This window comes from Neomonachus schauinslandi, chromosome 15 (assembly GCF_002201575.2).
Source record: "Neomonachus schauinslandi chromosome 15, ASM220157v2, whole genome shotgun sequence".
NCBI lineage: Eukaryota > Metazoa > Chordata > Mammalia > Carnivora > Phocidae > Neomonachus > Neomonachus schauinslandi.
The window spans coordinates 45,751,475-45,767,666 of record NC_058417.1 but is presented as its reverse complement, the minus strand read 5'-3'; the positions used below and the strand labels follow the sequence as shown (position 1 = coordinate 45,767,666).

At 36.5% G+C, this 16,192-nt stretch overlaps 1 protein-coding gene across 1 annotated transcript in view; it reads left to right on the top strand.

The window, feature by feature from the left end:
- The window catches only part of SMURF2 (SMAD specific E3 ubiquitin protein ligase 2), a gene marked incomplete at its 5' end in the record, with an annotated part of 112,589 nt that overhangs the window by 41,015 nt on the left and 55,382 nt on the right, over window positions 1-16,192 (top strand). The window contains one exon of the mRNA XM_044921844.1: window positions 15,367-15,405. Coding sequence (XP_044777779.1) covers window positions 15,367-15,405 — 39 coding nt within the window. The remainder of the gene's footprint in view (window positions 1-15,366; window positions 15,406-16,192) is intronic.

Sequence of the window (16,192 nt, the reverse complement as noted above, 5' to 3'; positions counted from 1 at the left end):
GTGTAGAGACCAACAGCATCAGCACACCTGCGAACTTAGTCCTGGGACCCTACTCCAGAATAACTGAATTAGAAACTCTAAAGGTGCACCTGTGCCCACCCCATCTATTTTAATAAGCACTCCAGGTGATGTGATGCATGCTACAATTTGAGAACCATAACTTTAAGGTGATAGAGTAGATATACTCAAACAAATACTACAGTAGACCCCTTTGTCCCATTACTGTGTCAGGTGCAGTCTGGAAGCATATAATCCTGTGCCTGAGCTATCATCATAGGCCTAACACTATTTCACAATGCCTGCGTGATTCACCTGACTTCATCTCATCATGTAGGCATTTTATCACACTATCTCAAGAAGAAGGGTGAGTATAGTATAATAAGATATTTTGGGAGAGAACACATCCACATAACCTTTATTACAGTTTATTATAATTGTTCTATTTCATTTTTAGTTATTAATTTCTTACTGTGTGTAATTGATAAACTTTATCATAGATATGTGTGTATAAGAAAAAATCTTGTATGTACGGGGTTGGGGGCTGTCTACCATTTCAGGCATCCACTGGGGGTCTTGGAAATGTATCCCCTGTGGATAAATATGGACTATTGTAGTTTTATGTATGTTGGCCTATAATCTGTACTAATCTACACTAATGTTAATTTGCTGATCTGTTACAAAATAGAGATACCTGTTGAATACAAAATTCTGTATTATAAGCATGTTCATATGTTCTTGTCTGCATAGCAGTTTTTTGAACACAAATATTTTTGTTGAGATTTAAGATTAGAACTAACATTTGAAAACATCTTGATAAAATGTTAATGACTTTTGGTTGAAGCACATTTTGGTCTGTGACAGTACTTTGGTAAGCATTGTGGATTACCTTTATCTTAAGACTTTTTTTTTTTAAGATTTTATTTATTTAGAGCAAGCGAGCGAGCGAGAGAGTGCGTGCGTATGAGTGGCGGCGGCGGGGAGAGGGGCAAGGGAGAAGCAGACTCTCCTCTGAGCAGGGAGCCTGATGCGGGGCTCCATCTCAGGTCCCTGGGACCATGGTCTGAGCTGAAGGCAGACACTTAACTGACCGAGCCACCCCAGGCACCCCCATCTTAAGACAGTTTTGGTTGCAAGTAACAAGAAAAGAACCCATTCAGACTAAAGTAAAAAGAGACATTATTGGAAGGATATAATTTTGGCACCCAGATGGGAAAGTCCTGCCTGACTTTAGATGAGACAGGATGCAGGAAATGGAAAGCCTCAGGAACTGACACAGCTAATCTCAGTGGCCTACTAGGGCCATTTAGTACTCTGTCTCTGCGTGCTTCCTAATTTTAGTAGCTCTGACTCCTAGTGCTAGTTTCACAGGAGAGTGGATCTGACTGGCTCATTGTGTCTGGTGGCTGCTCATCCAGTCAGCTGTGGTCAGTGGGTCAGGATCACACTACAAATACAGCCATGGATACCTCTATGGTTTATGCTGTAGCTGTAGATTATACTTTATTGAGGGTAGAATTTTGATATCCTGTTAAGATTAAAGTAGGGCTACCTGACTTGCCTTTTAGTCAGTAGTGAGTAGCTTTCTTTTTCCTTATAGTAACTGTCTTTAAAAAATAAGGCATTACAAATTATTTAGTGAATATTGTAGTTATATCGTAGATATAAGGTTGCTTAGTAGAATCCTCCCATTATAATCTTGGCTTATTTTTGCATGTGTTTGAATAGGGTATGGGAACGTGTCTTCACCTTATAATCAAACCATGTAAACATGAGATTGTATATGTTTAGTTTATGCTTTTTCCTTTTTACATACATTTATTTATAAATCTATAAAAATTTATATTACATAAGGTTTATAAAAAAGATATTGGTAGGTTTCAGATGCTTTATTTTACATATATACTAGCTGAGTGTTTGAGGGTGCATTGTATATAAACAAGTATCAGTAGATTTTTGGCAGTTTCATTGTCAGTAATTTTTCTTCCACTGTTGGTAAGGATTTGGCATTATGCCTTTCATTTAAATTCTACAAAGTTAAACATCATTTGAATAGAACTTGGAGAGGCAGTATGGCAATATGCCATTATAGAAAGAATCTAGGAAATGTGATGCATTAGTCCTTTGCACTGGAAATTTTACTGGGAAATACTTAAACTTTTGGCTTGCAGTGGAATAAGAGGGAGGAACGGTGGAAAAAGGAAGCCTTTTGTTTATTGTAAAACAATGCAGTGAATTAGCCATAGTGATGTTAGAACAGGAGTCTAAACATGACACATCTAGGCAGATTCCATTGGAATGGGAAGTTATGTTGTGACTCAATCCTGAGCCCTCCTGTGGCACTTCAGAATTTGTTAAGACTTCAGTATTTGTGGTAGTTATTGAAGGCATACTTTGCACAATTTTCTAGGCTCTGGGGATGTAGTGGAGATCAAAATTAAGTTCTTGACCTCGTGGAATTTAATGTTCTAGTGGGGAAGTAAAGGGTTAATTGGCTTAACTGTTTATATTTGAAAAATGTGGGTCTTTATGGATGTTTAAAACCGGTAATTCCCAGGGCTTCTTGGAGAAATGAGTGATTCTAGGACAAGGGCAGGGAACACAGGATGAGCCTGGAGCATTTTCTAGTGTCAGAGAGTATGCAATTGTACCCCCGTCCCCACAATTATGTGTGTATGTCAAAGGAACACAGGAACCAACTGAAAGAACTACCAGTGGCCAAAGCTGGAATAGTTTGAGCAACAGAGTAAAGTAATACTGGATTATAACCCAAAGTATAAAATAAATATTTATGAGTCCATACTGGTATAAATAAATGATTGAATAAATAGATAAATGGAGGAGGATAGACAACTCTCCCATGCAAATTCCAAATAATTTATGTGGACATTCCACAGTTAAGGAGGGGAAAAATAACTCCCTGGTTTTTAAGTGTGGGCTGCACATAGTGATTTCCTTCCAAAGAGTACAGTATGGAAAGGAGGATAAAAGAGTACCTCTAGAGTCGAGAAACCCTACAAACACTACTTCAGCCAGGTCAAGGTTAATATCAATAGTGATAAGTCATCCTTGACATGATATCATGAGAATGGCACCTTTACTGTGGACTTCCTCCCAACAGCTCATAAACCCAGAATAATCATGAGAAATCAGACAGATTGACTTGAGAGGCATTCTACGAAATACCTGACCAGTATTCTCTAAACTATCAAGGCCATGAATAATAAGTCTGAGAAACAATAACAAAGTCTGAGAAACTGTCATAGCCAAGGGGAGCCTAAGGAGACATGATGACTAAATGTAATATGGCTTCCTCAGTGGGATCTTGGAACAGAGTAAAGCCCTTATGTGAAAATTAAGGAAATCTGAATAAAATATGAACTTTAGTTAATAATAATTTATATTGGTTCATTAAATTGTGACAAATGTACCATACTAATATAAGATGTTATCAGTAATAGGGTAAATGATTGTGGGGTATATGGGAACACTATACTATCTTTGTAACTTTCCTGTAAATTGAAAATTATTCTAATATAAGTTTATTAAATTTAGTAATTCCCTATCAATCCAGGAAATATCTCAAAAGCATGAAGTTGTGAAGAAGTTATAAATCACAGTGCTTTTTTTTTTTTAATAGTTGCAGTCTTCTTTCCTATTTGTATTAGTGGCTTGTATTTACAAATATGGTCTGTTTTGAAAACTAAGTATCGGGTGCCTGGGTGGCTCAGTTGGTTAAGCGACTGCCTTCGGCTCAGGTCATGATCCTGGAGTCCCTGGATGGAGTCCTGCATCGGGCTCCCTGCTCGGCAGGGAGTCTGCTTCTCCCTCTGACCCTCCCCCCTCTCATGTACTCGCTCTCTCTCATTCTCTCTCTCTCAAATAAATAAAATCTTTAAAAAAAAAAAAAGAAAACTAAGTATCTTTGGCACTTTGCTCTATTAGAGTAGATCATCAGGTATTTGAGTGACTACAGTTTTTAGAGGCTGGAAGGATGCAGAAAGAGCTTATCCTTGTTTGCACTGTTGTAGAAATAAGGTTAATATAATTGGTGATAATAAAAGGTGATAATACGGTTTTTTATTGTATATGAGAGAAGGTTCAGTGAGATTTTTATTTTTTAAAGATTTTATTTATTTGAGAGACAGAGAACAAGGTGGTGGGGAGGGAGAAGCAGACTCCCTGTTGAGCAGGGAGCCTGATGCAAGACTCAATCTCAGAACCCTGGGATCATGACCTGAGCCAAAGGCAGATGCTTAACTGACTGAGCCACCCAGGCGCCCCTGGTTTTTTGTTTTGTTTTTATTTTAAGACTTTAAAGTAATGTCTATACCCAGTGTGGGGCTTGAACTCACAACCCTGAGATCAAAAGTCACACGTTCTACTGATTTAGCCAGCTCAATGAGCTCTGTTTTTAAGAAAGGGCTCCAATAGGTAGTTGGATAAGCAGAGTGTTTACAAATAGTTGAGAAAGCCACTGTGATTTGACTTGCTAGGTTAAGGAAAGCAAAGAGTGAATTTTATTATTTACTCTTTAGTTTGGTCATACCTTGTCTTGGTTTTCTGAGGATTTTCATTGATTTCAAGAAGTATTTGAGTACACATTATGTTTAAGATACTATACATATAAACAGTAGGAGAGATAAAAATAAGTCATGGCTTTGTTTTTAAGAAACGTATAGCTTAGTGGGACAATGAAGGACAGATAAGATACCACGTGAATAACTTTAATAGAAGCTTAGTGAGAAGGGACATACAAAACGAGTAGAGTCAAAGTGGTGGTGAAAGTTCATAGGAAGGGAGAGAGAAAATCAGTGAGAAAGGAGGAGATCAGAAAAGATTTCACATGAAGATGAGATTTGAATGGATAAGATTTTGAAGGTAGGTGGTTAGAATAACAACACTTGAGATGGGAGGAATATTTTGAATGAAGGCAAGGCAGAAAAGTCTTGGGTTTATTTCAGGGGACAGAGAGGCGGATATTCTTAGTCTAGGGGTTAAGGAGAGGGAAGGCTAGTGTGAGTGAGCAATCTATAGAAAAAGAGAATAGAGCCTGGATTCAAAATGCCTGATAAGCTCATTTACTAAATGACAGCTTAGGGCAAGCCATAACTCTTAATTGTAGTTTCCTTTTCTATGGATATTAGAACATAACTCACAAACTTTTGTAAGGATCAAGCAAGTGACTCTGTGTGGAAGTTTTTTTGGCACATTATAAAATACTCTAGATGTATTGTTTAAATGTGAACATCAAAAATGGAAATAGGTGGAGAGAGAGGTATATGATACCTGATACAATCTGGCAACTGCTTTAGATGTGAAGTGGTCAGGGAGAGATAAGAGACAATTGCTTTCTAGATGATTGGAAGCATGTGGTGCAGTTCACAGAACTGGGAAGGTCAGAAAGAACAGCTGGTTCAGGAGGAAAGCTGTTGGATTCAATTTAGAATAAATAAAATTTGAAGTGCTGGTGAGGTATTCAGGTGGGTATGTGGGGTTAGGCAGTTGGAAAGTGGGCTTGGAGCTTGAGAGAAGAGTGATGCTAGACATACACATTGAGACTTGCTTTCATTACTGAAAGCTAAGTACATAAACTTTGTTACTGACTTCGTATTTATGTCTGCCCTCCCCAATTTTATATGTTGAAGCCCTAATTCCCAATTTGATGGTATTTGAAGAAGGGGGGGGGCATTTGGGAGGTAATTAAGTCATGAGGGTATAGCCCTCATGATTGGGATTAGTGCCCTTAAAGAGACTCAAGAAAGATGATCCTTCTCTTGGCCATGTGACCATACAGCAAGAAGGTGGCTGTCTGCAAAACAGGAAGATGGTCCTCACCAGACATCAGATCTGTTGGCACAGATCTTGGACTTCCCGGCCTTCAGAACTGTGCAAAGTAAATGTTTACGCCACCCAGTGTATGGGATTTGTTACAGCAACCCAGACCAAGTTTCCTCATCAGGTTAGAAGACCCCTTTCTTGCACTTTAAGATGCTTGCAACTTGATGGTTTAATTTTATTAGAAAGTTTAGAGTAGAAGGGACAATAATAGCTAATATGTATTGAGCACTTGCTGTATATGAGGTGCTGTTCCAAATACTTTATGTGTTTCAATTTATTTAATCTTTAAAATACCACTTCAGGGAGGCTCCTAGTATCCTCCTTTTTACAGGTAAGATATGAGGTAAAGAGGCATTAAGTAGTTGTTTGGGGTCATAAGTTAATAAGTAATAGCACCAGATTCAAACTCATATAGTGCTTATAGCTTACCACTATACTCTGCTGTCTCTATGAGTGTCTCTAGAAAAAGTAAGAGAAACTTGGGAGTGGACAGAAAGTGATACAACCTTTTCCCAACATACAGACTAGTGTTCAGGCTTCATTGCACCTATATACTTGTATTTTATAATAAGGTTTTCTTCTCTTGGTGTTCTGATGAAGAAGTAAATTATCACGTGGTTAAATTTAGACATAGCTATATCCATCACTTTGAGCAGCCCTCTGTTGTGTCTGTCTGAATGAAGGTGTCCATTAGAGAGGAGGCAGTGGTCACATCTCCAGTGACACTAGCCAGGCGAGTGTTCAGTCTGCAGATAGCGTAGGAGGACCTTAAGTCTTTAGTGAATTTACTGACCTTATCAGAGGAGACAGTACTTTCGTTTTCATCCCCAAATTTTGGAGAAAGGAATTTCGTGGAAGTAATGATTGAAGATATATAGCTGAAATGCTTTCAGAGAGTTTCTTACAATAATACCTTCTATCGTGCGCCTGTTATGTGCCGGGTGCCTAGACTACATGCTTTACATTTCTCAATGTGCTGCTTGGCTTTAGCTGAATCTTACTTATTTTTTAACATGTGAACTTACACCAGAGTTTGATTACTGTGTTTGTAAGAGAAGTTTTATTTTAAAATTGCCTCACTATAAGGCAGATGTTTATAGTTGTGGCTAAAACAAGTACTATATCTGCATTTATTATGTCAAAGTAAATAATTGTTTTTGTACTGAAGAAGTTAACAAACCTGCACTTAAATTTTTAAAAGCTTATTTGTACACCCTGATCTTGTTTCAGTTTTATTCAGTTAAAATACACTTTTTTAGGAAAATTTTTTGACCCAAATCTTCATATGTTTTAAGTTAAAAAAAAAAACCAAACTGTAATTACTTAAAAGTTGTTTGGTATGAGTGAGCTAAAAAGGTCACTTTTAATTGATTAACTTGAGAACCCATTTTGCCTTCGGTGAAATATTTAAATGCTGATAGTTTAGGGGTTTTGTGTGTGTGTGTGTGTGTGTGTGTGTTTTAGTAAGAATATTTACCTTATTGTGATAGAACCTGTATCTTTTAATATAGCCTCTAATATGCTAATTTAATCACCTGCCTGCCAGGTACTAAATATATTAAGTTAAACTTAGTGGCAACAAAACTTAGTTTTGTTTTGTAACATGCATAAAACAAATGGCCTAAAATTCCTTGATTAAATGGCACTTTGGCAAGATACTTAGTTAAAAACAGGTCTAATATGATTGTAGAGGTAAACTGTTATATCTGTTGAAAGAGGGAGATTGCTAATTTTTTGTAGAAGGCCCTTTTGCATCCTAGGTTTCTGTTGACCATTTTGTGAACTTGTATCAGACCGATAATTGCTTTAACCAGCATAAATTCCTTTATATAGGAAGAGCTAACCTGAGAGACTATGTTTCATTTTATGTATGATGGTTCAAATTTTGGATTCTGTAATTAGTCTGTTTGAGTTGGCATCTCAACTCTAGTACTTACACTGTAATCTCTGGCAAGTCTTTAATGCCTGAGTCTCTGTTTCTTCATCTCTAAAATGTAGGTAGTAATACCACTTACTTCACAGAGTAGTTGGCGTACACTTGCACATAGTATATATTCAATGATGTTAGCCAGTCTTCTTATATTCCCTACTAAAATTACATTTTATTAAATGTATTATTTGTAAATGGACTTCTACTCTTAGTATTTAAAGAAATTTTTCTTGTCAATAAATATATTTACATAATTTTAATGGATGTGTAATAATTCAACATGCTACTTGTCATCCTTAACTGTTTCATTATTATGCACAGAGGGTTGTAGTTGATACTTCTGCTCATTGCAACATTTTGTAATAATGCTCTTGAATGTGAATTATGTATGCTCCTGTTTCAAGCAGCAGTAACTAAAATATGTACGTATAAAAATTTGTGTATGAGTTTTCTATTGGGGTTAAATTTCATTTTCATTCCATGTGTAGGAGTTGAGGTAGTGGTTGTTTCTTGGAGCAGAAAGATCTAAATTGCTGTCATGTGCCAGCGATCAGGAAGGGTGCATATTAGTAGACCTTTTTAAAGCACTAGGCCGTCTTGTTGGAATATGTATAGGAATGTTATCCTGAACTTCAGTTTTATTTTACAATGATAATATAAGTTCAAAGAAAATCCAGAGAAATCTACTCTTTTCAAAAATAGTCTATGCAACTTTTGAGTTGCAGGAACAGTGTTATAAAATCTGTTTTCATGGGGCGACAGAAGACGGGATGTCTGAGTGGTTTTTTCTTTCTCTTAAGCAGTCTCATTCCAATCAGCAGTGTAATTGGAATGCAACTCCAATCTGGAGGAGGAAGGGGAATTTTTGGCAAGAAGATACTGAACAGTTGGGAGTTTTATTCAGATTAAGCATAGACAGCCATTCATTATGAGTACAACTCAGTAAGAACAGCAGTACCATTCTGTTTCTACAGCTGGGATTTACTCTGATATTACTACATGGTGTGTTGCAATTGATAACTCTTATCCAACCATAAAAAGAAATTATTGACTGAAATGGTAATATTTATTGCATCTACATTTCTGCAAATGGTTTTCTCCAATCACCTCAAATTGGTTGCCTGAAATCAAAGACACTAAAGGAGATTTTTGCAAAATTTAAAATAGTTTCTTGAGAAAATAACAAAAAAAAGGTCATTGATGGCATAATATTTGAAGTATACTTGACCTGCAAGCTCTGAGGGCAAAGTACTATTTAAATACTAAGTACTATTTATTTATTTTTGTAAATTTTATTTATTAGAGCGAGCGAGTAAGCATACAAGCAGGGGCAGGGGCAGAGGGAGAGGGAGAAGCAGACTCCCTGCTGAGCAGGGAGCCCAATGTGGGGCTCGATCCCAGGACCCTGGTATATGACCTGAGCCGAAGGCAGCCACTTAACCAACTGAGCCACCCAGGTGCCCCACTAAATACTATTTAAATACAAAGTATTTATCCCCATGTCTGCAGAATCTGTTATAGTACTTGGCACAAAGTAGGTCCTTAGAAAATGGTGAAAGAGTGAATGATATAGGGGGATACCTGGGTGGCCCGGTCAGTTAAGCGTCTGCCTTCAGCTCAGGTCATGATCTCGGGGTCCTGGGATCGAGTCCCGCATCGGGCTTCCTGCTCAGTGGGGAGTCTGCTTCTTCCTCTGCCTGTGCTCCTCCCCTTGCTTGTGCTCGCTCACTCTCTCAAATAAATAAAATCTTTTTTTTTTTTTTTTAAAGATTTTTATTTATTTATTTAACAGAGATAGCACAAGTAGGCAGAGCGGCAGACAGAGGGAGAAGGAGAAGCAGGCTCTCCGCCGAGCAGGGAGCCCGATGCGGGGCTCGATCCCAGGACCCCGGGATCATGACCCGAGCTGAAGGCAGCCGCTTAACCGACTGAGCCACTCAGGCGCCCCTCAAATAAATAAAATCTTAAAACAGTGATGAACTTAGAAGCCAATCCAGAACACAGGTGGAAGGATAGTTCTGAGGAACGTTTTAAGGATATTTTGGAATGGTATTAGGAGGAGGGGAAATGTATAGAAGGACTTAATCATATTTGTAAAGAGATCACTTTGGATCCATTGTGGAGAACTGATTGGAGAGTTGAGGCTTCAGGCAGGGGACTGATTGGGAGGCTGGTTGTAATGGCCTAGACTAGTTGATGGTGGCCTGGACAAGGGTGGGGGCATTGTTAATAGAAGTGGACAGATGAGGATATTTGAGAGGCAGAATTGATTGTTACTTGCCGGGAGGTGGGGAGGGGGAAGAGTAGTGAAGGTTGCTGTCGAGGTTTCTGACTGGAGCAGTGGAGTCAAAAGCAAGTTTATTTATTGAAAGAAAGTAAACTGGAAGAGCAGTTTTTGGGGAGGAGGAGATGATGATTTTATTTTGGGGGCATATTTAATTTAATTGAAGTTTAGGAGAGAGTTAAGATTGGATCTTTATATTTAGGTGTCACCAGAATGGTAAAGGCCAGGGAGGGTGTATGAAATGTAGCTCTTCATATTTATTTTTTGAGAGGGGAAGAAGAGGTTTGTCAATCTGTTAGGCTATGAATTTTCTCCTAGGAAAAATGTGGGTTCTTTCCCCAGAAAAATACACATGCTGCATATGACAGTTTACATATAATTCCAAGGTTTGCAAAGATGGGCTTCTGTGCTTCTCAGGTTATAGAGTAAAAGAAGAGGATCTAGGCCCCAAATCCTGAAGAATCTCAATTTCCATGGATGGAGTATAGGAAAAAGATCTAGCAAGGAAGATTTAGAATGCATTTTACGCCTGGAATAAAACCAGGTGAATGTGGTATTGAACAGAAACCAGAAGAAAAGAGGGGTTCCAGAAGAGGCAAATGCTCCTCAGGGGTCAAGTGTGATAATAATGAAAGATGTCCATTGGATGGATTTAGTAATTAATGTCCCTGGCACTTTGGAGAAGCCATGTAGGGGCAATGGTGAGAGAGGAAACCAAATTGCAGTGAATTAAGGCATTAGTGGGAAGTGAAGAAGTGGAGTCACTCTAAATTTACTTTGTTCAGAGTATTTATTATGTATGGATATTGTACTTTGTCAGGTGCTTTTTCTGCATCTGTTGAAATGATCATATGGTTTTTATCCTTTCTCTTATTAATGTGATTAATCATATTGATTGATTTGTAAATATTGAACTGCCCTTTGCATCCTGGGATAAATCCCGCTTGATGTGGTGAATGATTTTTTTTAATGTATTGTTGGATTGGGTTTGCTGATATTTTGTTGGGGATTTTTGCATCTATGTTCATCAGAGATACCGGCCTATGGTGTTCTTTTTTTAAGTGTCTTTGTCTGGTATTGGTATCAGGAGAATGAATTTGGAAGCTTTCCTTTTGTTTTTTGGAATAGTTTGAGAAGAACTTTTCTTTAAATGTTTGGTAGAATTCACCGGTGAAGCTGTCTGGTCCTGGATTTCTGTTTGTGTTGGAACCTTTTTGATTATTATCAAAATTTGATTGTTTTGATTGTTGTCAATTTTATCAGTACTTGGTCTGTTCAGATTTTCTGTTTCTTCCTTATTCAGTTTTGGAAGGTTCTTTGTTTCTAGGAATTTATCCATTTCTTCTAGGTTGTCCAATTTGTTGGCATAACATTTTTCATAATAGTCTCTTATAATCCTTTGTATTTCTCTGGTGCTGGTTGTTATCTCTCCAGGATTTCTGATTTTATTTATTTGAGTCTTCTCTTTTTCTTGATGAATCTGGTTAAAGTTTTGTCCAGGTAAAATAAAGTTTTGTTTATTTTAAAGAACTTGCTCCCAGTTTCATTGAGCTTTTCTCTTGTGTCTTTCTTTCTTTCTTTCTTTCTTTCCTTCTTTCTTTTCTTTCTTCTTTTTTCTTTAGTTTCTATTTCATTGATTTCTGCTCTAAATTTTATTTCCTTCTTTTGACAGGCTTTGGACTTTGTTCTTCTTTTTCTAGCTCTTTTACGTGTAAAGTTAGGTTGTATGTTTATTTTTCTTGTTTCTTTTTTTTTTAAAGATTTTATTTATTTATTTGAGAGACTGAGAGAGAGTACATGAGAGGGGGGAGGGTCAGAGGGAGAAGCAGGCTTCTCGCCGAGCAGGGAGCCCGATGCGGGACTCGATCCCGGGACTCCAGGATCATGACCTGAGCCGAAGGCAGTCGCTTAACCAACTGAGCCACCCAGGCGCCCCTTTTTCTTGTTTCTTGAGGTAGGCCTGTATTGCTATAAACTTTCTTCTTAGAACAGCTTTTGCTGCATCCCAAAGATTTTGGACCATTGTGTTTTCATTTTCATTTGTCTCCATGTATTTTTTGATTTCCTCTTTGATTTCTTGGTTGACACATTCATTGTTTAGTAGCATGTTATTTAGCCTCCATATATTTGTGTTCTTTACAGATTTTTTCTTGTGATTGATTTCTGTTGTGGTAGGAAAAAATGCGTATGATTTCAGTCTTTTTGAATTTATTGAGACCTGTTTTGTGATCTAACTTGTGATCTATCCTGGAGAATGTTCCATGTGTACTTGAAAAGAACATGTATTCGAATGGAATGTTCTGTATATACCTGTTAGGCCCATCTGGTCCTGAGGGAGAAAAAATTAAGAGCTTTTCCTCTAAAATCAGGAATAAGACAAAGATGTCTACTCACCACCTTTATTCAATATAGCACTGGAGGTCCTAACTCCTAGCTGCAGCAATCAGACAAGAAAAAGAAATAAAAGGCACCCAAATTGGTAAGGAGAAAGTAAAACTTCGACTATTTGCAGATGACATGATAATATATATAGAAAATCCTAAGGATTCTGCCAAAAACTACTAGAACTGATAAATGAATTCAGTAAAGTTGCAGGATAAAAAACCAATATATAGAAATCTGTTGCATTTCTGCACACTAATGAAGTAAGAGAACGAGAAATAAAACAATCTCATTTATAATTGCACCAAAAAGAATAAAATACCTATGAATCACCTTAACCAAGGAGGTGAAAGACCTGTACTCCAGAAACTGTAAAACACTGATGGAAGAAATTGAAAATGACACAAATAAATGGAAAGATATTACATGTTCATGGATTGTAAGAACCAATATTGTTAAAATGTCCATACCACCCAAAGCAATCTACAGGTTTTATGCAATCCCTATTAAAATACCAACAACATTTTTCACAGAATTAGAACAAATAATACTAAAATTTGTGTGGAACCACAAAAGACCCTGAATAGTCAAAGCAATCTTGAGAAAGAAGAACAAAGTTGGAGGGCATATCATATCCCAGATTTCAGGATAAATATACTACAAAGCTGTAGTAATCAAAACAGTATGGTACTGGCACAAGATAGACACATAGATAAAAGGAACAGAATAGAGAGCCCAGAAATAAACTCACACTGATAAGGTCAACTAATCTGTGACAAAGTAGGCAAAAATATATGGTGGGAAAAGGACAGTCTGTTTAACAAATGGTGCTAGGAAAACTGGACAGCCACATGCAAAAGAATGAAACTGGACCACTTTCTAATACCATACAGACCTAAATGTGAGGCCAGAAACCATAAAACTCCTAGAAGAAAACATAAGCAGTAATTTTAACATTGACAGTGGAAACATTTTTTCTAGATATGTCTCCTCAGGCAAGGGAAACAAAAGCAAAGTTAAATTTTTGGGAGTATACCAAAATAAAAAGCTTTTGCATGGCAACAGAAACCATCAACAAAACAAAAAGGCAACCTACTGAATGGGAGAAAATATTTGCAAATGATATGTTTGATAAGGGGTTAATATCCGAAGTATATAAAGAACTTACACAACTCAACATGCAAAACCCACAAATAATCCTATTAAAAAATGGGCAGAGGACCTGAGTAGACATTTTTCCAAGTAAGACATGCAGATGGACAGTAGATACATGAGAAGATGCTCAATATTCCTGACCATCAGGGAAATGTAAATGAAAACCATAATGAGATATCACGTCATACCTGTCAGAATGGCTGGAATCAAAAGGACAAGAAATAACAAGTGTTGGTGAGGATGTGGAGAAAAAGGAATCCTCATGCTCTGTTGGTAGCATGCAGCCACTGTGGGTGGGGTGTGGGGGTGGGGAAGGACAGTGTTAGACAGGAGGGTGGACATTGTAAGTGGAAGGAAGACAAAAAGAATGAGTATCAAGACATAAGTTTGTAGGGTTAGTGATAAGAAGTTGGAGAATTCACATATATTTTGTTTCTCTGAAGTAGCATGTGAAATCATTTCACTCTGGAATCATAGGCTGATGATTAAAAAACCCATTACCTCATCAGTACTGAAGATTATAATTTGGATTCATGTATGTATTGTGTATGTATTGATCCTGAGTATTCTATTCAGTTTATATGGTGATAATGAAGGTTTAGGGAGAAGTTCTTCTAAATCCAGTTTGTGATTTGGTACTCTTAGTTATGACCCTTAGTTTTCATGATTGAGTTTTTATGTTTTTAAAAATAATACCGTTTCTAAGACAGGGCCTAAGAAACTCTGAATAGTAAATCAGTATCTTGTGCTTACTTAATAATTTTATTCATTTGCCAGTGGCATCTGTCTTCAAAATGATTTTTATTTGAACTTTTAAAGTGAATATATTTTGACTTATTGCTGAGGTTTGTTATGTTAAATGAACTTTATACACTAAACTTTAAATAGTTGTAATTAATTGAACAGACCATTTAAACTGAAATGGGTAGAAATTAACCAAACGTTACATTTATAGATATTTTATAAATTAGAAACATGTGGAAATTGATGTTTTCCTCTCACTTGCAACAAGTTTGAATTAAAGAAGGTAAGTTTATGACTACATAAGCAGTAATTTTTAAGTTAACATATAATCACGTACTATAAAATTCACCCGTTTAGAGTGTGCAATTCAATGCTTTTAATATATTCACAAGGTTGTGCATCCATCACCATAAAAGTAGTAATTTAATGCAAGGTAATACAGAGAATGTGGATTTGGGATATCTATTTCAATATTATTAACTTTCAGTTTTTGGTAGATACAGTAATCTGTCTTGTCATTGAGCTGATGATTTAGGAGAAGGTAATTTATCTCCTGTAAAATTCTGTAGAGTCAGATGAAGAGTAAATAACAGAATGTTATTTAAAAAAAAATCTATATCAAGAAAGTTCTAATTTATGATCTTCAGTACAAAGTTATTTCATTTAAAAATATATTTATCAACCTAAGTTTACATATTTTCTTCTTAGAACTGTTTCCCCCTTCTCACTGAGCTACTGTGAGGTAGATCTTGATGGAAGATTGATTGGAAGTCGATTCTTACTAGAATACCAGATTTATAAACTTTCTGGCCCTCAGCTGTTACTGGTGATCATTGCTGAAGTTGCAACCACTGGTTCAGCTGTCCTTTGCTAGTCTTTAATAAAAATTTGTGATCATATTTCATACTTTGCTGTAGTTATTATTAGTTAATTATTATTCACTGGTGTTTTCAGTGTTTTAAAATGAATCTTTTGACAGTGCAGTCTTACCGTTTTAATTCTTTCCATGTATTTTTTTTTGTTTCCTTTACAGTACTCTGTGCAAAAAACTTGGTGAAAAAGGATTTTTTCCGTAAGTAAATTAACTTTAAATCTTGTATGTTGTGTGTTGGCTTCTTGGATAACATTTTCAGAATTGTCTGGCTTAGTGAGTTCTCTATTCAGAAATCTACTCGGTACTGTTTTATGAATGCTTTGGTTCAGAGCCTTTTGGCAACACTGTTTTTTGTTTTTTGTGTTTTTTTTTTAGAGGATTTTGTGCCTTTTTAGCTTTAGTCTCTTTCCTTTTATCCACCCCTCCCACATATTTGTGTGAAATGTGTGTGGTAAGTGTGTGTATATGAGATGTGTGTAAAGAGTATTGAAGGTGTTCATATACTACTAGGTTTCTAGAAAAGTAGAGATTATTTTGTAAACACTTTTTTTTTTCTTTTCTAACGTTTTATAGGAAATTTTATTCAGGCAGTCATGATTCCTTGGAAAGTAGAGAAGTCATTTAGCTTGCTTGGAATTTCCAGAGTGTAGGAAAGAAATCTCTGCCACATCCAATCATAGATGCTCTTATGTCTCAGACTCCAAAGCAGACATTTGGTTCCCATATTTGCAGTCTCTTTGCCAATAAGTTGTCAGTTTTTTTTTTTTTTTGGTGGCTTTATTTAGGATTAAGTTTTGTGAGGGAGGATTGGGAAGAACCCCTCACGTGTGTTTAGAATCTTTACCCTGTAATATCATATTTCATAATAGCTTTAAATTATTGAGTAAAGAAAATTTAAAAATATATAAATGAGTAAAAATGATGTAATTTTTGGTAAGGAACTATAAGCCAACAAAATTTTATATGTAAAATATTTGAAGTTATA